At 50.6% G+C, this 23,847-nt stretch overlaps 2 protein-coding genes and 1 non-coding gene across 8 annotated transcripts; 1 reads left to right on the top strand and 2 right to left on the bottom strand.

Moving 5' to 3' along the window:
- The first annotated feature begins 1,429 nt into the window (after nt 1-1,429).
- FKBP3 (FKBP prolyl isomerase 3) lies at nt 1,430-5,860 on the top strand. The gene is made up of 8 exons (XM_072337088.1): nt 1,430-1,455; nt 1,635-1,875; nt 1,982-2,083; nt 2,158-2,271; nt 2,408-2,543; nt 3,466-3,533; nt 4,335-4,432; nt 5,199-5,860. Exons 1-8 carry the CDS (start codon nt 1,445-1,447, stop codon nt 5,251-5,253), a joined length of 825 nt encoding a protein of 274 aa, XP_072193189.1. The 5' UTR covers nt 1,430-1,444; the 3' UTR covers nt 5,254-5,860.
- On the bottom strand, nt 5,855-23,605 carry PRPF39 (pre-mRNA processing factor 39). Of its 6 annotated transcripts, none has more exons than XM_072337083.1 (14): nt 23,477-23,605; nt 19,779-20,144; nt 18,224-18,349; nt 17,465-17,583; nt 17,028-17,195; nt 15,306-15,471; nt 14,829-14,936; nt 12,382-12,546; nt 11,943-12,069; nt 11,581-11,849; nt 10,827-11,011; nt 9,398-9,472; nt 8,791-8,911; nt 5,855-7,361 (listed from the first exon to the last, which is right to left on the bottom strand). In XM_072337083.1, exons 2-14 carry the CDS (start codon nt 20,136-20,138, stop codon nt 7,308-7,310), a joined length of 2,043 nt encoding a protein of 680 aa, XP_072193184.1. In that variant the 5' UTR covers nt 20,139-20,144; nt 23,477-23,605; the 3' UTR covers nt 5,855-7,307. The 6 variants fall into 6 exon arrangements, with proteins under 6 accessions (XP_072193184.1, XP_072193185.1, XP_072193182.1 ...); XM_072337084.1 differs by having other exon boundaries at nt 17,711-18,349; nt 23,477-23,533; XM_072337081.1 differs by lacking the exon at nt 23,477-23,605 and adding an exon at nt 22,897-23,013.
- LOC140253664 (small nucleolar RNA SNORD127) lies at nt 11,423-11,508 on the bottom strand. The gene has a single exon (XR_011903940.1). It is a non-coding gene; the product is annotated as a small nucleolar RNA SNORD127 (small nucleolar RNA).
- Nucleotides 23,606-23,847: the final 242 nt, after the last annotated feature.

Below are 23,847 nucleotides of genomic sequence, written 5' to 3'. Positions count from 1 at the left end.
TGAACAGAAGACACCATTTCCTTGAAGGAAGGGCAGGAAATAATGACTCCAGCAATGATCCGTACAGCCTACAAGGAGCAGGTCAACGCTGGGGAACCAACGGGCTGTGAAGTGCTTCAGCTCTGATTTCCAGCTCCCCAGCTTTCCATCTCCCACACCCGCTCAGCCCCAGCTGCTCACCTTGGTGTCACTGCCAGGCGTTGCACTCAGGGCCAGCACCCGGAACTGCCTGCTGTGTCTGCTCAGCTCCTTCACAACCTGCGGAAGGAAGGGCCCACATCAATGCCTGCACGGGAGATGGCGGGAGACAGAAGCTGGTGGATGCTTTGACTCTGTGCCACAGCAACGTGTCAGACAGCAAAGCGCCTTCAGGAAAGGTTTGCAGTTATTCTGCAGGCAGATAAGCTATCGGCTCCATGGCTGTGAAAATAACGTGCTGTAGTTCTGAAAGGAGCAGAGAGAAGAAAACTGCAGAGGGACAAAGCAGCCGCACTCTGCTCACACACACACGGCTCCTCCAGCTCACAGAGCAGCAGCTTTGCCTTCAGTCACCTACACATGGAGGTTAAGGCAAGATAAAACAACAGACTCTTTGCTCTGAGGAACAGCTGGGGCTCGTTCAGCTGAACAATCTGCGCCACAAAGAAACCTCCACTTTGCTGTTCCCTCCATCTCGGTTCTGCCCAGGGATGGCAGAGCAGCACCGAGGAATCACCTCAGCACGTCTCCATACAGGTTACAGCCAGACTCAGTGCGGGGATCGCACAGAGCAAAGGCTGCAAGAACTGCTCCCTGGAACTGCAAACCGCAGCGCAGGACAGGGGAGAGTCGGCGGGTCGGTCTGTAACCGCAATCGGAGCAGGGCCGGCCCGCAGCGTTACCTGGCAGTAGGCGTGGTTCCCCAGCGCTTTGTGGGCTTCGTCCACAACCAGGCACCTGATGAGCGCGGCGGGGCAGGTTCCCCGGCTCAGGTCGTTCACCATGATCTGCGGGGTCAGGAAGAAGACCCTCCTGGCGGCCCACAGCTCCCTGCGGCTCAGCGCCTGCGTCCCGCCTGGAGAACAACGAGCCGTGAGGGTCGGGCGGCGCCTCTGGACCCCCCCGGCTCATCCCCACGTTAACGCAGCGCCCTGAGCAGCCGCACACGAAGCGGGTTCGGATCTGCCCGGGCTCCATTCTGTGCCCGCAGCCCCTCGGCCCGGCCCCCCCCACCCCCACCCCGCTCGTACCCGTCATCTCGGCCATGTCCCGCCCGGGGATGCCCATCAGCTCGGCGCACGCCTCCATCTGTTGTGCCACCAGCGCTTTGGTGGGCGCGAGGAAGAGCACCTTTCCGGAGGGGAACCAGCGGTAGAAGTTGTACATCACCACGGCGGCCACGAACGTCTTGCCCAGCCCGGTGGGCAGACACAGCAGCGTGTTGGCCAGCAGCGCCGCGCGGGCCATGCGGAGCTGGTACGGCCGCTCCGGACGGTTGGTCGGGTAGATCCACAGCGCGCCCGCCGCGGGGCAGAAGCCGCCGGCCGCCGCTTCGGGGCCCGGATCCGGGTTCGGCTCCGGGTTCCGGTCCGGGTTCGGGTCCAGCTCCGCGGCCGCGGCCGCCAGCAGCTCGTCGTCATCGTCGTTGTTTGCAGCCGCCCGCCCGGCCCGCAGTGCGGGAACCGCGGCCCGCCGCCACGCCTCGGGAAGGGTGCGCTGCCGGACGGCGCCCATCGCGGGACGGGGCGGGACTGCGGGGAGGAGAGAGAGGAGGAGGGCGGGAAGATGGCGGCGGCCGCGGCGCCCGCGCAGCCCTGGAGCGCGGAGGAGCTGCGGAGCGAGGCGCTGCCCAAGAAGGACATCATCAAGTTCCTGCAGGAGCACGCGGCGCAGCAGGTACGGCACGGTACAGTGCAGTGCAGCACGGCACAGCGCGGCACCCGGACCCCGACCGGTCCCAAGCCGCCCCCGGCCGCGCTGAGCCCCGCCGCTGTGGTTGCAGTTCCTGGCCGAGCACCGCCTGCTGGGGCAGGTGAAGAACGTGGCCAAGACGGCCAACAAGGAGCAGCTGATCGCGGCCTACACGCAGCTGTTCCACACTCAGGTACGGCGGGCAGTGGGTGCGGGCCGGGCGGGGCGGAGCGGGCCGTGACGGTGCTGCGTCCCCGCGGCTCGCAGCGCTTCAAGGGCACGGACGGAGCCGAGCGGGCGGCGGAGAAGGCGAAGCCCGGGAAGGCGGAGGGGGAGAAGGAGAAGGAGAAGGCGGCGAAGGCCGAGGAGCCCGCGGAGGAGGTCGGTGAGGCCGCGCTCGGGGGGAGCCGGGCCGGGCCCACACGCGGGCTGCGGGCGGCAGCGGGCGGCAGCGGGGGTGGGACGGGGGGGGGGGCGGAGCGGAGCGCTTCTCCCATGTGAGCCGTTCTGTAAGCAGGGGCCGCCAAAATACACCAAGTCCATCCTAAAGAAAGGCGACAAAACCAACTTCCCGAAGAAAGGAGACACCGTGCACTGCTGGTACACCGGCAAGCTGCAGGACGGGACCGTGTTCGACACCAACGTTCAGAGCAGTAAGGCCGCGTGTGTGTGTGTGTGTGTGTGTGTGTGTGTGTGTGTGTGTGTGTGTGTTTGTGCCTTTGTGGCAGTGCGCTGAAGGAGCCGCTGTGCGGAGGTCGGTTGGGCTGCGGTGTGACATGGCTGCGTCCGGCCCCTCGTGTGCCTGCAGCCGCGGCTGGCTCTGAGTGCAGCGCTTCCATTGGTCTGAATGGAAAGCTTTTCTTCTGGAACAAGGCAGCACGGCTGGCTTCTCTAATGAGGCATGAAGCTCCAACCCCCGCCACAGGCAGAGCCACCAACCTCCACACTGAATACCAGCCCAGGCTGCCCAGGGCCCCATCCAAGCTGGCCTTGAACACCTGCAGGGATGGACAGGGCACCATAGCAGGGATGTGCTGATAATGCAGCCATGGCACAATGGGCTGGAAGGCGCCTTTAGAGATTGTTTGGTCCCAACCCCAAACCTGCGGCTGTGATTGGAGGATTCAGGTGTGCCCAGAGCCCTTCCAGCAGTGCTGCCCTGCACCGTGAGGAGCTCAGACCCACCAGCCATTCATTGCTTGCTTTAAAGCACTTCTGCAGCGTTCCAAGCAGATTCGGTTCCCTGCTGGCTCCGCTGTTGTTTCAGCAGCACATTTACGGTGTGTGCCATCAAACCTTGTAACTCAGAAATGACTCTGAGTGGATCCGTGTGTGACAGGTGTGTGTCAGTGTGCAGCCTGAGCCTGTAACGATGGTTTTAGTGCACAGTGCTGAATTTTTCCTAAAACAAAAAGGTGTTTATATACAGCGGGATCCCAGGTGATACAGGGCTATCACAGGGACACAGATACACACAGCAGTGATACAGGGCTATCACAGGGACAATATAGTGGTGATTCCAGCTGAAGTTCGGTCTGTGCTGTTAAAGCATGTCAATGCCAAACTGTCTTTCAGGCTCCAAGAAGAAGAAAGCAGCCAAGCCTTTAAGTTTCAAAGTCGGCGTTGGAAAAGTTATCAGAGGTGTAAGTAAGACTCGGCCCTGGTTCCCTCGGGACACACTGAGTTCTCAGTTGTGCATCTCAGCTCTGCACCACAGGACGCCGTGGGGATCCCGGGGCTCAGCTGCCGCGGCGCTGTGTGCTGAGCAGCCAGAAGGCTGGGCTTTGTCAGCACCTTCCTGGGAAGGGGACGCAGCCTCGGGCGCACGGCCAGCACTGCGGAACTCACCGGGCTTTTCTTTACTTGCTGGGCTCGGTGCTGCTGTGCTGTGCGGTAACACAGGGCCCTCCTGGGGTTACAGGCCACGAGGAGCAGCTGTTTGTTGTGAGGCCGACATGGTGCTCAAATAACTGCTGGCTTTGGTAGGGCAGCCTCTAAGAGGAACAAGGACTGCTGTGAAGCTGTATTCAAGAGCCAGCTTTCAGCAAGCACTGTAATCCAGGGACGGGACAGGGAGAAAATCAAGAGGTGGAGGCAGATCATGAGACAAAACCTCCCTTGGTACACGCAGTGTTCAGCTCTGAAGCGTGTCCTGGGCCGTGGCTGGTCTCTTGGGTCTGGCTCAGCAGCCGGCTTGCTGCACGGCTGGGCTGTGCTGTGCTGTGCTGTGCTGTGCTGGACAACCCAGGCTGGTGCCAACAGCAGCTGTTGGTAAATGTTTCCTCAGATGGAAGGAATGAGAAAGTACCTTGTAGAATGCACCGGGTGGGCCAGTGCTGGAGGAAATGATGTATCACACAGACCTTTGTAGAAGCGGGTGAGCAGCAGGTCAGCAGTTCTGTTGGTAGGGCTTTCAGTTGTGCTTTGTTTTGGTTTGTCTGCAGTGGGATGAAGCTCTGTTAACTATGAGCAAAGGAGAGAAGGCTCAGCTGGAAATCGAACCCGAGTGGGCGTATGGCAAGAAAGGGCAGCCGGACGCCAAGTATCCTTTCACATCAGTTCCTGCTATGTGGGGTACGCTGGCAATGCTGCTGGCAGGACGGTGTGCTTTACACACATGGACACGGTGCAGTGTTCATTGCTGTAGTGCAGGCTCAGAGGGATATAAATAGGTGACACGAAGTGATGGCTCCAACTGCCCACTTGTTTGGAAGGAAACCTCCCGTCCACATTCCTGCATTGCAGCGTGCAGCAAAGCTATCCCAGTGCTTTCTGCCTTTTCTCCAGCTCCTGAATGCAGCACAAACACGGGTAACAACCAGCACAGCTGGGAGAAGCTGCTGCTGCTGCTGCAGTGGCGGAGCTTGCAGAGAAGCAGCTCTAGATGCAGCTGCCATCACTGCTGAATGAGCAGCCCTGTTTATTTTCCTACCAACCCTTCCTGCTGCTGCTTAGGAAGGGATGATTCTCCTGTTTTGACCTTATGTGCTGGTAGTTGGAAGCGCTGGCTGAGTACCTTGAAATGGGGCAGTGTGAGCACAAGGGGAGGCAGCACTCCGGCAGTGAAGGTAAAACTCAGCTCTTCAGGTGAAGAGGATCGGAATCATGGCAGTGTTTTGCTAACAGCTCGTGTGCAGCCCTGGCACTGGGCAGCTCACTGGTGTTCAGCAGCAGCTGCGGTTCCACAGAGCCGCAATGTGAGCACAGGGCAAGCGATGTGATGAGCAGAGCAGGTGCTCAGTGGTGCCGTAGCTCCACCAGCTCGGTCTCCATGTTGTTTGTTGTGTTCCCTTAACTTGTGCCAACAGGATTCCACCAAATGCAAAACTTTTCTTTGAGGTGGAACTGGTGGACATTGAGTGAAATGAAGGTTTTCCTTTGCTGCTGGGATTGCTTTGGAGCAAGGAAGCTTCTGCCAGCTGCAGTTCTGCTCTCGAACTTCAGGATGTAACCACAACTGTGGCCTTGTACTGACATCAGATCTGCTGACAACTGCTGTACAAAACCTACCACTAAAGAAAACAGTTTATACGTGCAACTGGTGGGTGGTGCTTTTGTGTCTGCTTCCCTTCCGCCCTCTCCCCCGAGGGGGGAAATGCACCCACCTCCATTGCCCGGCAGCCCCACGCTGCGCTGCCGCTCCTTGTCCCTGCCAGCTCCACCATCCCCTCAGCACCCACCTGTAACTGAAACATCCATTCGATGCTGACACCTTTCTCTCACGTTCCTTGCAGTGCAGCTGAGCATTGCCCGCCCAGTGCTGCAGGGCACAGCTGTGGCACTGCTCCCATTCCAAAAGAGAGGGGAAATTCCTCCTTTACCTGCACTGTGAGCTGCTGGGTGCGATGTCAGCCTGCCTCCAGCTCCAGCTGTTGCAGTGCTGACCCTGCACAACTCAACCCTGCCTCGAACCAAACCGGAATGAGTTGTTGTTGTGAAGGAGGGAACCCAAGAAAGCTCCAAGAACGGCTGAATTGCTGGCTTTTATTACGAAAATGAAATGATCACTTTGATCAAAATGAAAAAGTTTGCTCACATTGTGTACATGAAAAACTCCAGATACAAAAATCATCCCAAACACGGCTTGTGCTTCTTAAAAAAAGAATGCAACATCATTTTGCACTGCATTTTAATTTCGGACCCCCCACATGGAATAGAAAACACATCACAGCTTCCAAAGGCTGCCACCCCCAGCTGCACAGTTCCAGCCCTGACCCTCTAACAAAGCAATCTGGGATTTGCTCACTGGGGCATAGAAAAGGATCGCACAGTGGAAACGGGCGTCGTTTGGTGGGAAGGAGAGAACGGGTTGGAGAGCTGCTTATTCTAAAACAAAGGTTTAGGGATCAGCCCCACAGCGCAGGGCTGGGCTCAGGGTGGTGCCTGCAGGGGTTGCACCAAGCGCCGCTTCCATCCAAGGTGCAGTCGGCAAAGCTGCACTGCCGTGAGCACTGAGGAAAGGCTCCAACACACTGCACAGCAGCTGGGCAAAGGGGGCTGAGAAAGTGGGAAGCATCCCCCTGCAGCCCCAGTGTCAGGCGGGGGCAGGAGGTGCTCTGTGCACTGCAGATGTAGCCCTGCAGCCTGCAGGGACCACGCAGAGCGGGTGGCTGTGCCCCGTGGCTGCTGCAGCCTGGGGTGGGGGGCTGCCCACCATGGGGCAGGAGGGCTGGCAGCAGCTGCAGCCCAGACAACATCCAGCTGGATCAGTGCCTGCACCCATATGGGAGAAGCTCCTGAAGGCAAGGGAAGGACCCACCCTGCGGCAGGGAAGAGCACAAGGAAAGGAGAGCAGCAGAGAAGAAACTGTACAGCCTGAGCACAGCCCTCACTGCCACCCCGTGGTGCTTATGGGGAAGAAGGTGGAAGGATTGAGGCAGACGTTGAACCTGGGAAGCAGGGGAGCAGCAGGAAAGTGTTCTCAGTTTGCTTCTAGATCTCACCGCCCTACTCTGTTATGAATTCATCTTCCACACGCTGAGCCCGTCCTGCCCGTGGTGCCAAGGGGTGAGCAACCTCCCTGCCCTCAGCTGGGCACACCGAGCTGCTGGGGTTGGGGAAATCCTACTTTCTCCATGTGGCCTGGGGAGAAACGAGGGAACAGCCTGGAGGGCAGCCAGAGCAGGTCAGCACTCTGCAGGGATCGCTAGAGACCGAACAAAACGCTTCAGAAAGCTCCATAAGTTAGTGCAGGGAATTTAAAAAATGCATTTATGGTAAACTAGAATTGTACAGATACCATTTATCAGTTACCGGCACACAATTCTTGCTTCACACATACCCTGTGAACATCAGCTCATTTTACATGCAGAAGACCAAAAAGCAGGTATTACAACAGTTCTTTCACAACCCTAATTTAGAAAAATAGATTTGACTCTTTGTTGATACTGCACAGTGAACGTCACCCGCTGCTCGGATCAAGTTGAAGGAGAATAATACTGTCCGTAATTCCACGCGTTCTGGTAATTGTACTGGAAAATAAAGAAGGAGACAGGCAGGTCAGGACACCTTGCTCCGTTACGCTGCCATCTGCCCAGAAAGGCACACACAACTTACGCACAACTTCAGCACCTCATTTCAGCTGCTCTGAACACAGCAGCCCCTGCAGTCACACAGCTGTCTGTGCTGGGAGTCACATCCACCACATCCCCTTCCACTCCCGCTTGAAGCTTTGCACGCCCTGGATCTCAAGCTGATACAGAGGGTGGAACAGCCGCAGGTGTTTCCCTGCAGTGCGAGGCCTATCAACTCCAAACCACCTTGCAAGAGCAGCTGGAAGTCAGCTGTGCTACTGAAGTGGAACTGAAGTGTCATTCAGTTGCAATAACAGCGAGGCAGATACTGCTGCCTGGGATGATCTGTCTGTATGAACAGACCTGCCCATTCCCTGCGGGCTCCTGTCTGCTCTTCCCCATGTCATTTGAAACACAAAAAAAGCACCCAGGGATGGACTTAGCACTTCAACAACAGCACAGAGACCTTCACCAAGGAAAGGTACAAGCCTGCTCCTCCCATGGCTCTGACTGACAACAAGGGGCTCTCCCAGCACTGACTGGTTTCCTTGCGCTGTAGAGCTGACCCGATTTTCTCCACCTGACTTTGGAGTGAACGTTTGTCCTTAACACAGGCAGCTCTAGAACAAGTTACACAGCTGTCTGTGTATCACTGAACACTGCTCTCGTTGGCTCACTGGGCTCCGTGCAGCCTAAATACAAATCTCCATTGCACTGCTTAAGCAAACGTTTCAGCTGGCCCCTCTACTACTCAGAACAAACAAGGCAATGCATTCCAAGCCCACAGCATGTGATGCACATCCCAGCTGACAAGTACCAGCACTATCCGCCTGCAGGATTAACCTCACAGACAAGGCAAGTTTCAATGCTCTGACTCCGTAATCTTCCCCTTGGCCAAGCCAGGACACAAAATGACCTGTTAGTGTAGGAGCAAGCAGAGCATGCGCTGGAGATGCTGCTACCACAGGCCCAGCAACAAGAGGAAACTAAACTTACTGACTTACTGTGTCCCTGTAGGGGACAAAAGGAAATGCCATGAAAGAACAGGCTCTGATCTCACATGCACTAGGTGCTACTGCAGGAGAATGGATACGAGACGTTACAGGAAATACTAGCTGGAGAAATTAACAATGAAAACTCTAATTAGTTGCTGTACTTCCCTTCATCCAGAGTTAGCCAAGCTGTTATTCTGCCCCATGCTAGAGAGAATGATTTAACACTTATGCAGTAGGATAAAGAGAAAGCAACAAAAGCAAGATGAGATTTTATTCCAGCCTTTCCTTAACATCTGAGTTGGCCACAGGTAAAGGGAAGTGCCCAGGAAAACAACAGTTTGCATAAATCCAGAACGTGCACAGTAGGAAGAAAATCTGAAGCACCCGCTTACCTGATACCAGGCATTATAGTTGTATGCTGCCTGATTGACCTGCATGTCTCCATCCATCATCTGTGCTGACGCCATGGTTTGCTCATCTGTGAGCATTTTCTTCTCATCTGGCTCCTCCGCTCTGCAAAGTTAGCACATGCTCGTAAATGGAACTGACATTTTGCAGAGGAACGCACTAACAGGCAGCAGGAAGCAGCATTTCCAAATTCAGCATCCTGTTTACATGGGATAATGCAACAAGATTTTGACAAGGATGGTGATTTCTGCTGCTCAGAACAACCTCAGTCTGCCTTCCAAATGATACTGGTGCCCCAGCTGAGACTTCAGCTCCCTGCCCCTACTCAGAGTTTTGTTACTTTCACCAGCATTCCTTAGTTTTAGTGGAAGGTCACTTTTAATCACTTACAATTTTGTTCTTGTACAGTCAGTTTTAAAGGCAAAAAGATTTACTTCACAGACTAACCATAACATGAACCCAAAGTCACCAGCTTTGGCTGCTCCCTGAGGTATTTCTGCAGCATTTACACTCCCTATATCCAGGTACTGCATGTTCCTGCTACCCAAGCTGCATCATCTACCGAGTCAGCTCACAACTCAGACTACCCACCCGTTCTCTGCTCTCCTCTTTAAAGTATCCTGCTCCTTCAGAAGTGCTTGGTGTTCGTCATACGCATCCAGAAGCCTGAAGGGAAAAAAACCAAAGTGCTTTGCTCACCACTTCCACGTTAACCTTTTAAACACAAGCAATTGTTTTAAAATGTCTACTTCAACATACAGAAATGCTACAATATTCTAACCCAGTGAGCCGAAACAGACTGAAAAGCCAAGAAATAAACAGATTCCACATCTAAATTTGAAGGGAGATTCCATGAAGCGCAGTAAAAATTTCCTCAGAAGCATTAGCTGAGAAATCCCCGACCTGCTCAACCCCTCGCACTGCTGCACTTCTTTTAGGAACAGACTTCACAGGGGTTTCCAAAACGTGCCGCTCCTTCCAGCAATGGCGCCACGTCTCCTTGGTGCTGATGCTATCCACACTGCACCGACGTTCAGGAATGGACTTTCTTTAAATACTGCCAGTCAGTATAATGCAGAATGAAAACTACACTGAAGCACCTTATGGGCTTTTCTCCAGCAGGAAAGGACAGGTTTATTTACTGCAGCCCCAGAGAGCTGAGCCACTGGTGCTTTATAGATGACCGTGTCCTGCTGAGTGGAAGCCTCATTTCCTTTCCTAACTCAAACTCAAATGTCTCGCTGAATATCATTTCACCTGATGCGTGCTACAGCTTACAAGGCATCAAATGAAAAATGCACCAGCCGTCAATACTGCTCTTGGGAAAAACGTTTCTGGCTCTTATTCGTCCCCCTGTAGTACTATTTGTGAGTGTAACACTTCACTTTGTTTGATCCATCTCAGACCTGAAAGTTGCAGTGCCCGGCTGCCATGTGAGCTGCAGTGCTCAGAGCCAACAGAAGGACAGCTGTTACTAAAAACATACAGAGCAGAGCAGAAAACTAACTCCTGCTTCACCGTGCCAAGTTACTTAGCTGCAGAACATAAACAGGAGCTTATTTTACATTACGGAATCAAGACAAATAGAGCTTAGCTAGTACTTCAGTAAAAGCTGCACTCTTGCATGATTCCCCCATGTAAGTGTATGGCATTGTTAACACTTCTCATTGCACGGGAAGGGAAAAACCAACAATGCAGTTTTGGGAGCTCAAGCAGCCGCTCCCAGGGCACAGCAGTGTGTTTTATAGCCATGCCACAAAATATTCTCTTTGGGAAGCGCCTGCTTAGGAAAAGAAAACTGCAGCAGGAAGTCACGGGTGGTTAGAGAGGAATATCAGAAAAAAAGGCAGGATTTTCAGAAGATTCCTACTTTAAAATAGGCCTTCAGCATGGGAAAGCTGACAGAAACAACTGGTGTGGAAATAAACAGCTCTGTGGGTGCACCGAGCCATCCCCTTCCCTGCCACTTCGACAGGCACGCTGTGACCTTAACTGGGCTGCTGCACACTCTGTATCTTACTTGTTTACATCAGAACCAAAATCTTCAAGAAATTCCACTTTTCGCTGTGAAAACGTAACCCTCATTTTTATAGACAGCGAGCCATTAACAGCCTTATCAAAACAGCTCAAAATGTTCTCTTCGTTTTGTGTGAGATCACCACAGTACTCCATTTCAAGCAAGTTGAGATACAGTTTTGTGTTTTCCTGTACAAAAAACAAACAAACAAAAGAAGAGGAATAAAATCAGAAGTTGTCATCCCACTGCAGCAGGTATTTAACACTGAGTGCATCTACTGAATACATCCCGTAAGCATTACATCACGTGTGTGTATCAGAACAGCCAATATCAACACTTTGTTCTCATACTGGTCATCCCTGATCTGGTTTGGTGCACAAAGGGATCAGAATCGATCCAACACCACAAAAGCAGGAGTTGTGTGGAGCTAACAGAAGGGCTGCAGCAGTTACACAAAGCAATCCGAGAGCTACGCCTGCATGATCAGTGTGGTTTGCCTTGAGATGGGAACATTTCCATAACGGTTACGATTCCTAAAAGGCAAAATGAAGCAAACTGTACTTCCCACGAAAGACAGTTACAATTGCAAGCTGCAAAAATGGCAACGTCAGTTTAGAGGGACTGGTGTCTCCATGCGGTAACAAAACATCACATACAGTTACAGTACCTGTCATCACTGTTGCCATACTTTAAGAAATGAGGAAAAAAAAATACCAGTTTGTTTTTGTTTTTAGTACAGCAAAGAAAGAACACATACTTTGTCGATTTCTATGGCATCTGACAGCACTTTTCTTGCCTTTGGAAGATTTTTCTGCACTTTGAAGAGGTGCCGAGCTAATTTGATGGCATAGAACGACGATTCACTAACTGACTTGGCATTCCTAACAGCTTCTTCCAGCAGGCGCTCGGCTTCTTCCATGTTCCCATGCCTGCGCTCTAAGCTCACTCTTCGCAAGCGAACCATTGCTAGGCCTAGAATGCACTCCTCAAACGTCTTCAAGATTCTCCTCGCCTCATCGATGTTGCCTAAAACACCAGAGAAGGCGCTTTAAAACACGACACTTCCAACGGCTTCCTTAAAGCAGAACCCCTCCCAGGAGAGGTTAACTTTGCTCTTACCCTGCTGTTCCTCAAAGGCAGCCCACAGCATGTGAACCATCGGTTTCTTAGGAAGATGTATTGTGCAAGCCCTGCTGTAGACATGCCTCACTCCTTCAATACTATGATTCTCCATGTATTTGGCATACTATAGTTGAAAACAGAGCAGAGATTGAATAATTTTACAGCTTACATTTGTCTTTAAGTACAGGACAGAAGGATAAAATTCTTTTGTTTAAACCCATTCAGCACCTTTATTGAACCACTAGACTAGTTTCTGTAAGGAAGGACGTAGAGAGGCAACGAAGTTGGCATATGCAGCAGTCAAATCTGGTTGCAAGCAGACCATCTCCTAATGCAACAGATATAGTTATATATGAACAACGTTCGACAAGAGTACAAAAGGTTAGTCACCAGGTCAGTGTATGCCGTGGGATCAGTGGCAAACCACCTCCCTTACCTTAATCCAGAAGTCCTCATAGAGGGCACATGAAATAACACATCTCTCAAAGAGGACCACAACTCGTTCATGCGTCCCATTTTCTATCTCAAATTCTAAGTACTCTTTCCAGTTTTTTAGCTGAGCTTTCTCCAGAGGTTTCACGTGAAAGTAAGGCCTCTTTATCTGCAACAATCACAGGATGTGAGGTAAGACTAACAAGCACACAGTCAAGCCCGTTAAAAAATAACCACGCACCATTCAAGTCGAGGCACTTTAGATTAGCAGGACTTCAAAGTGGCACCTTATTATCTATGCAAGTGAGTCAAGTGGGGCGATCCCACTTAACTGAGAAACATCATTCATAGCTACATTTTAGGCTAGAACTTGGCTCACCCATAGAGTTTACTAAGAGCAACTGTATGCAGGATTTGAAGGTGACAGTTACTACCCTGCAAACCCTTCCATTACAATGTAACAGCATTAGAGGCAACAATTACCCTGCACAAACATACTGCCCAAACACCACTACAACAACGAATGTCCTACAAGTTCAAAATTTGGTTGAGAATCGTGGCAAGGAAAGACAGCACTGATCTGAATTCCATATCAAATATTTAAACTAAGCCGATTATTCCTTAAGTAGTGAGACTGGTAGGCCAGGCTGGATGGGACCCTGGGCAGCCTGACCCAGAGGCTGGGATGGAACTACATGATCCTTAAGGTCCCCCCAACCTACACAATTCTGATCCCATGACTGTGCCGGCAATGCTGCCAACAAGAGCTGGGTTGGACAGAGCTCAGCACAGGAAATATAAATGCTGCTCCAAACTAAGCATGGCAAAGCATCCTTCCAGAGATATTCTTTCCTTCTCTTCACATCTAATTTTCCTTGATTATTTGTTTCTCACATTGCAATTCCACAGTATACACTCCTCCGTTCATTCAGATGTTGAATTATTATAAGCGTTATCACAATTGAGGAGGAACATTCAGTCCCTCAAGGCCACTCCAAATTTAAAGCCCATCATCTCCCTGTGGTCCTTACCGAATCCTACTATGAAGCCCAGCAGCTTGTTGTGGTGATAAGTTTAGGTACACTGATGCTGCTAAAAATTAAAAGGAACAGAGGTCTGGGAGGCTTCCATCGCTACCTGATGTCTGCTGTACATCTCTGTTGTAAAGACACATTTAACTTCATCTTATACACTACAGATCCAAAGTGTTAGTGTCTACAGAGCAGATGCTCTCCTGGTAAAGCAGGTAGAGATCCTGGCCAGGACTAATACAGAATAACCTGTTTCCAATACATTTTCCACAGCACGCCCATTCTTAGAGCATTTTATGAAGCCTCAGTAGCATGTAGCTAAACCTCAGCCAATAACAGCTCCATTCACTACCATTCTGTGCTACCCATCAGCACACCTGAGCCTCGCTTCCTCTTGAGACGCTCTCTGTATCCTTTGCTTCCCTCCAGGACAGACACCAAGCCCAAAGGAGATCCTGCAACACCTGTACCTGCCAACAGCCCCCCAGGCTGTGGTGCCCATTCACTGGAGCTGACTGCCTGCCGGATGGGCTGCGGTACCACAGCTCTGAGCTCCCTTAGCTTACTAAGCACCTTGTCTACTCTACCAAAGCACAACAAGGAACACAGAAACAGGTCTGAGATCATGTAGGCCTTAAAGAATCTCTGACCACTGCGCCCACGATTCCTGGACACAATGTGCTCTTTGTTCTTCTCTTCCATTTCAATGTTGCAACACAATACCACGCCCACCACAAAACACTGAAAACCTGGGGCTACTCTGTCAAAAGGAGCTGAACTTCATTCTACATAGAAAACGTTTTCTATTTCTGTGATCAAAGTATTAGTTTAATTAACTACTTTTAACATGTTACACATGGGAGCAGCACGTTAATGACAGTTACCTCAGGAAAACAAAAGAAAAATGATTTTAGATGCAAGAACATAATCCAAAAATACACAGGCAAAGAACACTTTTCTTTTAGGATATGCCTTCCTTCTAAACTAACGAAGGGAGGAGACAGTAATTACAAGTACTGTGTAACACTCCGCATGTGCAGAGCAGGACTGAATTACAGACCCACACAGCTGTAGGGTTGGAAGGGACCGCTGAGGATCATCAAGTCCAACACTCCCATCAAGCAGGCAGTGCCACAGCACCACAGAACTGCACGGCACTCAGGACGTGTATTTAGAGGCAGCTTAGTGAAATAGCGTTACACCACCTTGTCTCTCTCCAAAACCTTTGAAAGGCTTTTACAACCTTAGGTGACAGATTTGACCTCACAAGCTGCTTTTGACAAGGAAAGCGAAGTGAGACCTTTACTCCAAGAGCCACAAGAGTTTAAGCTGTGAGGCCTAACCATTACTCAAACTCTCAGTCCCCAGCCTTACGTTCAGAACTCTCACATGCCGCCTTACAAAGAGAAAACAAACTTACCCCTTCTTCAAATGTCCACCTCTTACTGACTTCATGTTCATTGTGATTGAACATTTCCTGATGAATCTCAATGATTCTGTGCCTCATGTTCTCTATTTCAGTGATTAGCTAAAACACAATTGGTCAGAAATGTAACACAAGGAGACGCTGCATCAGCTTCGTAAACACACTTTATGACAACAGTACTATGCATAAATCAAAGGTAGCACGGGTGCATTAAACGCTGCACAAAACAGCTTGGGGGAGGGAGGAGTATTACCCCGATGATGCCTTGGTTCTTAGTGCAACCCAACTAAAGGTTTTCTACGTGAAGTTTTGGTCTTATCTTAAAGATGAGCTCCATTTCTTTGACACCTACGGAAGTGCTGTTAGAGCATGCTCTACAGACAAAAGCCGTCTGTCTATAGCATGAGGCAAGGAGCAGTGATATGCAAGAGTAAGGGAAGAAATCCCGACAAGAACTCTCTGCATATGTACCTTGGCAGGGTCAGTGATATCCTCGGTACCCGAGGGCAGATCGTCGCCAGCCGACGCGTCGCCCCCTGCGTGGCCATTCACAGATGCGAGTTCCCTGCGCAGCTGAACAAACTGCTCAGCAGTCAGGAGGTCCCGAGGCAAGTTGTTCTGGACATGGTCTTTAAACCTAAAACAGTCACACATGCATCAACACTAATTTGATGGCTCATGTTTACATACTGTGCACAGTCAGAACACAGTCATCCTAGTTGGGTTCTAAATCACTTCATCCATCCAGAACACCACTGAGCATACAACTCTGAAAATGTACACACAGAACAAACCTACCATATATCAGGTGTTCACAAGTTTCACATCTCAAAGGAAAATGAAATAATTACAAACTTAAGTAATGAAAACAGACCACTTAGATCTGCAGGAATGACAAGGAAGACTAGTGCGTAACTTAACTAGGGCTTCTACCACCCTCTTCATGTCTCCAAACCAACAAGGAGCTCAGCTACCTATAAGTTAGCCAAGCATTTCTCTTTATGCTTAAACAAAATCATGACATCAAACAGAGTAGCACATTGATACGGCAGAAGGAAGGGATGCCATCCAGCGGGACCCTGATCAACTCAAAAGGTGGGCACGTGTGAACCTAATGAGGATCAACAAAGCAAAGTGCAACACTTTGCTCTTGGGTTGAGGTAATCCCAGGTCTGTGTACAGACTGTGAGGGTAGCCCTGTGGAGAAGGACTCAGGGTCCCTGGCAGATCAAAATATGAATGTGAGCCAGCAGTGTGCTCTTGCAGCTCAGAAGGCCAATGGGATCCTGAGCTCCATCAGCAGAGGGGTGGCCAGCAGGGACAGGAAGGTGATTATCCTTTCCTACTCTGCCCTCATGAGGCCCCATTTGCAGTGCTGTGTTGAGGTCTGGGGCCCCCAATACAAGAAAGACAGGGAGCTGCTGGAGGGGTTCCAGAGGAGGCCGCAAAGATGCTCAGAGGGCTGCAGCACATCTCCTATAAAGACAGGCTGAGGGAGCTGGGCTTGTTCAGCATGGAGAAGAGAAGGCCGTGGGGTGACCTCATTGCAGCCAGCTAGGTCCTAAAGAGAGCCTACAAACAGGAGGGAAATCAACTTTTTACATGGGCAGATAGTGATAAGACAAAGAGGAATGGTTTTACGGTAGAAAGGAGACTGAGGCTAGATGTCAGTGGAGGCTTTCACTGAGAGCATGGTGAGGAGCTGGCACAGACTGCCAGAGAGGCTGTGGGTGTCCCATCCCTGGAGATGTTTAAGGCCAGGTTAGACGGGCCCTGGGCAATGTGATCATCCCAGTGGCTCAGAACGCTGCCTGTAGCAGGAGGGTTGGAGCTTGATGACCCTTGAGGTCCCCTCCAACCCAAGCCTGTGGGTGACTATGAAAGTGTTTTGCCACAAGTGAGCACTGCACGAGGTATTAAGTTTTAAAAAGTTCTCCATCAACACGCGCTTTCCTTCTATGATTCTGTTTTTTCAAAGGCTGATCATTCCAAGGCATTCCTTTAATCCGCAGAAAAATTTGAGATCTAAAACCATATTCCTAAAACGTGTACGTACCAGAACTTAAAAACAGCTACTCAATAGTTATGAATAAATAAAACTATTTTAAATTGTTGCTCCAAGTGAACATTTTCACTGTAAATAACTAGGTTAAGAAATTCACTGCCTTAGCTACATCTTCCTTTCCTCTTTACCTTTGGAAGTGATGACTGTAGAGCTGTGTTGGAATTCCAAGGATACGATCATATATGGATGTAACTTCCCTCAGGTTTCCCTGCTCATCTTCCCAGTTTATATACATTTCCCACAGTCTGTCAGAACGGAAATCTGTCCCAGCAGCTAAAACTGCATGTTCATAGGCTCTGAAAAAGAATTTAGTTGTTTCTGGATGCAGTGACAGAGCAAGGAAGAAAAATCCTAAGAAAAGCTTTCATTTAATTGCAATCACACTTCTATTGCTTACTGAGAAATTTTCATATGATCCTCTTGGTATCAACGCAAGATCTCCAGAAATTGAGAAGGTTCCCACTTTCCCCTCCAGCCCCTTAGTAAGACACACTCATCTGACTGCACTACACAACACAACGACACACACGCTCTTCTTGTACCACTCACTCAGCTTTCAACTTACCCTCGAATAGTACTGTTAGCTTCGGGATCATCAGGGTCCAAGGTGTCTTTTAAGAAGTTTATATAATGTATCCAAAGATCAACACTAAGAGGAATTGCCTGAAGCCCTCTGCGATAAACCTATGAAGAGAACGTGAACTGTACTTCAAATACTTAATGGTGTCCTAATAGAGAGGCAACACTGTGTTATCCGGTGAACCTTAGAAATACTAATTACTGGAATTTTGTTTAAATAATCTACCATTACCATTCGGGTGGAGGTTGGATAGAACATGGCAATGTTCTGATCTCCACGTGCAGAGTCTTGATCTTCAAAGCGCAGCGGTCCCTGCATTCTGACCAGGTTGTGTGGGCAGGCTTTGGGGTATAGACCATAGGGCACAGACCCATTAGATCATCATTGACAGCGTCTGACCAAAAATGCAATAAGATGTAGCAATTGTGACCAGCAAACCAACTATATTGTTTTGAAAATGAGTAATAAATGTAAGTGAGAGAAAAGCCCTGCCCTACTTGTTAAGCTGCAGTGTAATACAGAGGCTTGCACTGCAAAGCTTGACAAACTGTAGAGGTTTAACGCACCTGCCAACAAAGAGAGAAAACATTAGCTACAAATGCCACAGAAGTGACAAGTGCAAACAAAATCCCTACAAACCTGACCATACACGGCAGGTTCTGGCAGCCAAATGACTTGTGGCAGCTCAGTCATTATTTGGCTAACGGGATCAACGGCAATAGCTTCGTCCAGCTACCTACGTACCTCATCGGACTGCTTAATGTTGTCGTGTCGCTTTTCTAGGTCTGCATACTTCTTCCAGTACCCATAGCAATATGGGTAGTGTGTGAAAAACTTGTCAAATGCTTTCCTGGCAGCTGGTAAGTGGTTCTGAAAAGAAGAAGATAATAAAAGGTAACAGATCATTTCCAACATAAAGTTTGAAGAACAAAACAAGCATCGTGTGCACTTGCAGCCCAGAAGGCCAACTGTGTCCTCGGCTGCATTAAAAAAGGGGTGGCCAGCAGAGACAGAGGCAGTGATTATCCCCCTCTACTCAGCTCACGTGAAGCCCCATCTGCAGTACAGCATCTAGGCCTGGGACCCCCAGCACAGGAAGGGCATGGAGCTCTTGGAGTGCGTCCAGAGGAGCCATTAAGATGGTCAGAGGGCTGGAGCACTGAGGGAAGTTTGAAGGAATTGGGACTGTTTAGCGTGGAGAAGAGAAGGCTGCAGGGAAACCTCACTGTAAGCATCCAGTACTTGAAGGGAGTCTTTGAACAGGAGGGGTAACGGCTGTTTGTGAGGGTGGGCAGTGACAGCACAAGGGGGAATGGTTTGAAACTGAGACAGGGGAGGTTTAGGTTGGATCTTAGGAGGAAGTTTTTCCCCCAGAGGGTGGTGACGCACTGGAACAGGTTGCCCAAGGAGGCTGTGGATGCCCCATCCCTGCAGGCATTCAAGGCCAGGCTGGATGTGGCTCTGGGCAGCCTGGGCTGCTGGTTGGTGACCCTGCACACAGCAGGGGGTTGGGATGGATGAGCACTGTGGGCCTTTGCAACACAGGCCATGCTGTGATTCTATGATCTAGCTAGTATCCTGTCCTGGCATCATAGTGCAATCAGACCAAAGATACACCTAATGCAGTAAGCCCACCCCAAGGACTTCAAAAGAAGTCTAAGAACAGGACAAACATACAACAAAGCCTCTTCAGAAACCTTTCCTGGCCACAAAATTTGCTTGCATTTCATAGTCCCTAGATGGAATCATTGGACATTACAGCCATGCACTGTGTGTGTGTGTATGAATTCACTCAGGCTCAACAAGTAACAAGACAGAATTCTGTTTTCGCAAATCCTGCTGCAAGAAGTCACACAGGTTATCTGCCTCTCATGAGGAAAGTCATTGGTTTTTGTTTGCTGTGGTGCATGTGGCTAAGAAGGACCAAACTAACACATGGCAGGAATCTTCAGATAATGTTATAGCTGATTATTTACTAGTAAAATCTAAGTGCAAAGAGCTATCTCTAGTAACGCTCAAGTTTGAGCAGATATTTTCACCTTTAGAAGCTGGAACAAAGTTCTTGCAAGTGTAAAAAGCAAACAAACATAAACCACGCTATTCCCATTTTCAAATTAGTTACTGTTTCAATATCATCTTAAAAACAGCTGCTCTTATTTTATGACCTTTACAACCACCTCAGAGCAGTGCACATCAAAGCCTGACGTACAGTTCTGATTTGTTACTGGAACATCCATGAGTTAGTTCGGTTTTGTTTGGTTGTTTCTGGAAGACCAAGGAAGAAGGGGCGCACACTAACCTCTTGCTCTACATACTGAAGCAGATAGACCCATCCTGTGAAATCCTGGGGATTGTCCTCTACTACTTTCCAGAACTTGTCAAAATCCGGAGGGAAACCAGCCTCAATATCTGTCGTCTGTAAACTTCCGATATTTGGAATTTCACCCTCTTCTTGTGTGTTGTCTTCATTCAGGTCAGGAGAACTATCAGGCGATTGTTCCATCTCAGTTACACTCATAATTTCTGTGCTGAAGTCCATATTCTGCTCTTCTGTTGCTGTTTCAGCGCCATTGCCAGTGCTGTCGTTGCTTACAGCCGTTGCCGTTGTTGCCTTCTCCTCCTCTGTATTATCCGAGTTCTGCACAGTTGAGTTTTCCATGCTGTCCTACAGAAATAACAAGATTTAATATTTAAGTAGTGAAGATTCAAGTAGAAGTTGTCTGTGAAATAGCAGCCCGCGTGGTCATTAATTCAACTGCAGTACTTCAGGAAGTGGCAGTAAGAGCTGTGAGTGCTCCCACTGAAAGGGAGGGGGTGGGGGAACCACTTATTCCAAACAGACATTACTGACATCAGAAAGCTGCCCGCTGGCTCTGACTGCTGCAAAGCATACGTGGGTCAAGCTGTGTCTATACAGATTCATCCATCTTGTTATCTCGAAAGCAATGAGTTCATGTTGATCCCTTTGTTCTAATGAGAGAGCACAGAAGGTTCAGAAAAGCCTAAAAAGCTCAGAAAAAAACTGGGATTCTACCTCAACAACTCGAGGATGGTTCCTAGTTTAACTAGAAACAGGAGTCAGAACAGACCCTTCCACCATCAGATGGAAGAAGGCACCGCTTGAACCCAAAGCTTCCTGATGTTCAGCCAAGTGCTCCCTGCACTCCATCACAAACCTTCACCAACTGCAGCTGCTTCTCTCAGCCCTGCACAGCTCAGAAGTGTCAGTACCAGCCATGCGTTTTTACATGCAGATGCAAGCACATCACTGTGGATTTTCCACATCATTGTCACCAGGAGCTATCAAGGCATAAAAGTCAACAAATCCAGTTCTCCTGTATGAGTCTGCTGGCAGTTTATTCCAAGCAAAGAAATCCATTAAAACATATTCATTAAAATAGAATTCTCCTACTCAGTACAGATCAGCATCTTCTGCAAAACAAATCCGTGCTTGGATTCTAGGAGAAAAACAACATTAGCAACACAGTGACGTTTCCAGCTGTTGCTAAGCAGATCCATACAGGCCGAGGCCATCCTGGTCCCTCAGTGAGAGCTGCTAGAGGGACCCAATGAGCTGGAAGGAGATGGCTTGAAATGTGTAAAGGGATATTCCATAACATAAGGCATCACGTGGAAAGAGAATTCTGAGGGGGGTGAGAGCTCACCTCCCCTGCTGGGGTCCATCAGTTGATGCTTTTTCTTTTCTCTGCCTTAGTAAATAGCTTTAACTCGACCCATGAATTCTACTTGGCTTTTTTTCCCCACTGAGAGAGGAGGGCAGTGAGCAAACAGCTGTGTGGTGCTCAGCCACATGCTGGCTTAAACCACAGCATTATGCTCAGGGTGCCTTCACCCCCTGCCTGAACTGGCCCAGGTGATAACCTCACACAGAACAGAACTACTATCAGCAGCAGACTCAGTGAGCATTAAAGATGTGTATGTATACACCAGTGGGCCGCAACAGACACAGCAGCTCCTTGCGTGCAGTCACACAAAACCCAGGTGGCTGCTGCCTCCTCCTGCCCCTCAGGACAGACTCTGCCTGCCTCCCACTCCTCACTTTGATCCTGCTGCCAGACGCTGCCCTGCCCTGCCCTCCTCAGTCCCTGCCAAGCTCTGCAAACCACCAGGGGGAACCATCCAGCCAGGATCTCTCAGCTCAAGCTGCATCCCAATAACAGACCAACACCAAGTGGTGTAACAGCCATGCAGAGAAAGATGGCTCTTCACTGGGAACCTACTTTGGCAGAGGAAGTAGGAGTTCAAGCATTTAGATAAGGCCATCACCTTCAAACACACCCTCACTTCTCTCTATGGGGTTCTCCTCACAGAACAAGATAAAAAACTTACTTAAACAAACACCCAGGTCCCACCCCCACTTCTTATCTATTGAATCCTTAAACCACCAATAACAGAATGGAAAAAAACTGGCAAAGGAAACGTGCCTGTCCCCTGTCTTCATTGCTGAGCTCACAGCCGATGTTTGCTGAACAGCTCACCACGTCAGGTGACTCTGAAGTATGTCTCAAATGTCCACGTGGGCCTACTTTGTAAGTGTTCTAACCGCTGCTCAAGAAAAGCATTACTTCAGTTCTCTACGGGATACATCAGCTGGCAACCACATAAACAAGGTCTTTCCCTTATGGAAAACCTCTCATAAATGTGTATCTTTATGTGACAACTGAAATCCAATAGCCACACCCTGACCACAGCGAGCACTTTGCTGCCCTTCTGCCAGCAGAGAGGATGCTTTGGGTACAACGAGCAGTTTGTCCTTGTTGGGAACCAGTTCTTCCCAGTTTAGCATGGAGAAGTGAAGGCTTCTCTCTTGTGGCCTTCTTGAAGGGAGTGTATAAACAGGAGGGAGAATGGCTGTTTGTGAGGGCAGGCTGGATGTGGCTCTGGGCAGCCTGGGCTGCTGGTTGGTGACCCCGCACACAGCAGGGGTTGGAGCTGGATGAGCACTGTGGGCCTTTGCAACACAGGCCATTCTAGAATTGTTCCCCACATCCCAGGCTGCTCTAGAAAGGATACATCCAAATTCAGCTTCTTTGGAGACTATCAAAGATGTCTTTGATATAAATCATTTTTTTTCTTAAAATCATTTAGTTAAAAATGTAAATCAGCAAAGCAGCCTCACTGTGCCTTGACCAGGGCAACGCATGGCCACGTGTGCAGCAGTTAAGAAAAGCTGGCCCCATCATTCGGAGCTCACCTCTGTCAGGCTGATGGCACAGGGGCTGTGCAAACCGCAGTCCCAACGTTTACTATGAGCCATAGTACCCAAAACCCGCTCTGCTGGAGAAGCAATCCTCCCACAAGGCCGCACCGCCACATCTCAGAGCAACTCAATTCCGGGAGTTTCTACATCTCCCAGACTAACGTCAATCGTGACGCCGGATAACGGCAGCTCTTACACCGCTTATGTGCGAATCCATCCCAGCCGCGTGGCTGCAATATCCCTCACACGGCGTCCCGCGACACGAAGGCGCTCAGGGCCCGCTCAGCCGCCCTGCCTGCCCCGAGCTGCTGCCGCGTGGCTTCGGCTCCGAGTTACCGCTCTGGCGGCCGAGCGCACAGTTCGAAATCCACCGTCAGACGTTCCGGCCTGTGACATCGCCGGTCGGAGGATCGGCGCTATTTCAGCACACAAAGTTCGGTTACAGCCGTTCTCCCCTCACACGGCCGGTCACCCCGAAGCGATCGGCCGCAGCCGCCTGATGGCCGCGCACCCGGCACCTCCCGCCCGGCCCGAGCCCCGCAGGAGCGGCCGTTCCGTCCGGCTGCGCGCCACAAGGCCCGCCCCGCGCCGGGCCGGTAGGGCAGGCCGCGCCAGTAGGCCGCTAGGCCGGGATAGACCAGCCCAGGCGGCCGGGCGAGGGAGGAGCGCCCCGCCGGACCCCAGCGCGCTGCCCGGCCTCGGCCGGGGGCGGCATCCCGGCATCCCGGCATCCCGGCGGCCCTGGGCGCCCCCCACGTTCCCCGTCCCGGACCCACCTCCGCGGGGCCGAGCAGCGCAGCCTCCTCGCGCGGCGCCGGGCCTCAGAGAAGAGCGCGGGCCGCGCCTGCGCACTGCCTTCTGCGCCTGCGCCGCGCACGCGCGCTGAGCGCCGCGTCCGGACCGCGCGTGCGCCCACGGCGCTCACAGCCCGCCCGCCAAATGGCGGCCATCCCCCCCCAACACACACACAGACACACACATACACATATATACACACACACACACACACACATATATACACACACACACATATACACTCACACACACACACACTCACACAGAGCCCCGAGGCGAGGACGCGGTTACAGAAATAAATCCGTTTATTGCCGTCAGTTCTCGTACATCGCGCACAGCCGGCAGCGGGCGG

Source organism: Excalfactoria chinensis, chromosome 5, assembly GCF_039878825.1.
Source record: "Excalfactoria chinensis isolate bCotChi1 chromosome 5, bCotChi1.hap2, whole genome shotgun sequence".
Lineage (NCBI taxonomy): Eukaryota > Metazoa > Chordata > Aves > Galliformes > Phasianidae > Excalfactoria > Excalfactoria chinensis.
This window is presented reverse-complemented; position numbering and strand designations above follow the sequence as displayed.

What these genes read in the sequence shown, in the direction of transcription:
- FKBP3 (XM_072337088.1), top strand. An exon ending in AGGAGCACGCGGCGCAGCAG is followed by an intron (nt 1,876 to 1,981) that starts GTACGGCACGGT and finishes CTGTGGTTGCAG; the next exon opens with TTCCTGGCCGAGCACCGCCT. An exon ending in AAAGGGCAGCCGGACGCCAA is followed by an intron (nt 4,433 to 5,198) that starts GTATCCTTTCAC and finishes TTGTGCCAACAG; the next exon opens with GATTCCACCAAATGCAAAAC.
- PRPF39 (XM_072337081.1), bottom strand. Translation starts at nt 22,917, where the DNA reads ATGGATTCGCACATAAGCGGT. An exon ending in ATATCACTGACCCTGCCAAG is followed by an intron (nt 14,937 to 15,305) that starts GTACATATGCAG and finishes ATTGTGTTTTAG; the next exon opens with CTAATCACTGAAATAGAGAA. An exon ending in ATGCCATAGAAATCGACAAA is followed by an intron (nt 11,012 to 11,580) that starts GTATGTGTTCTT and finishes TTTTTTGTACAG; the next exon opens with GAAAACACAAAACTGTATCT.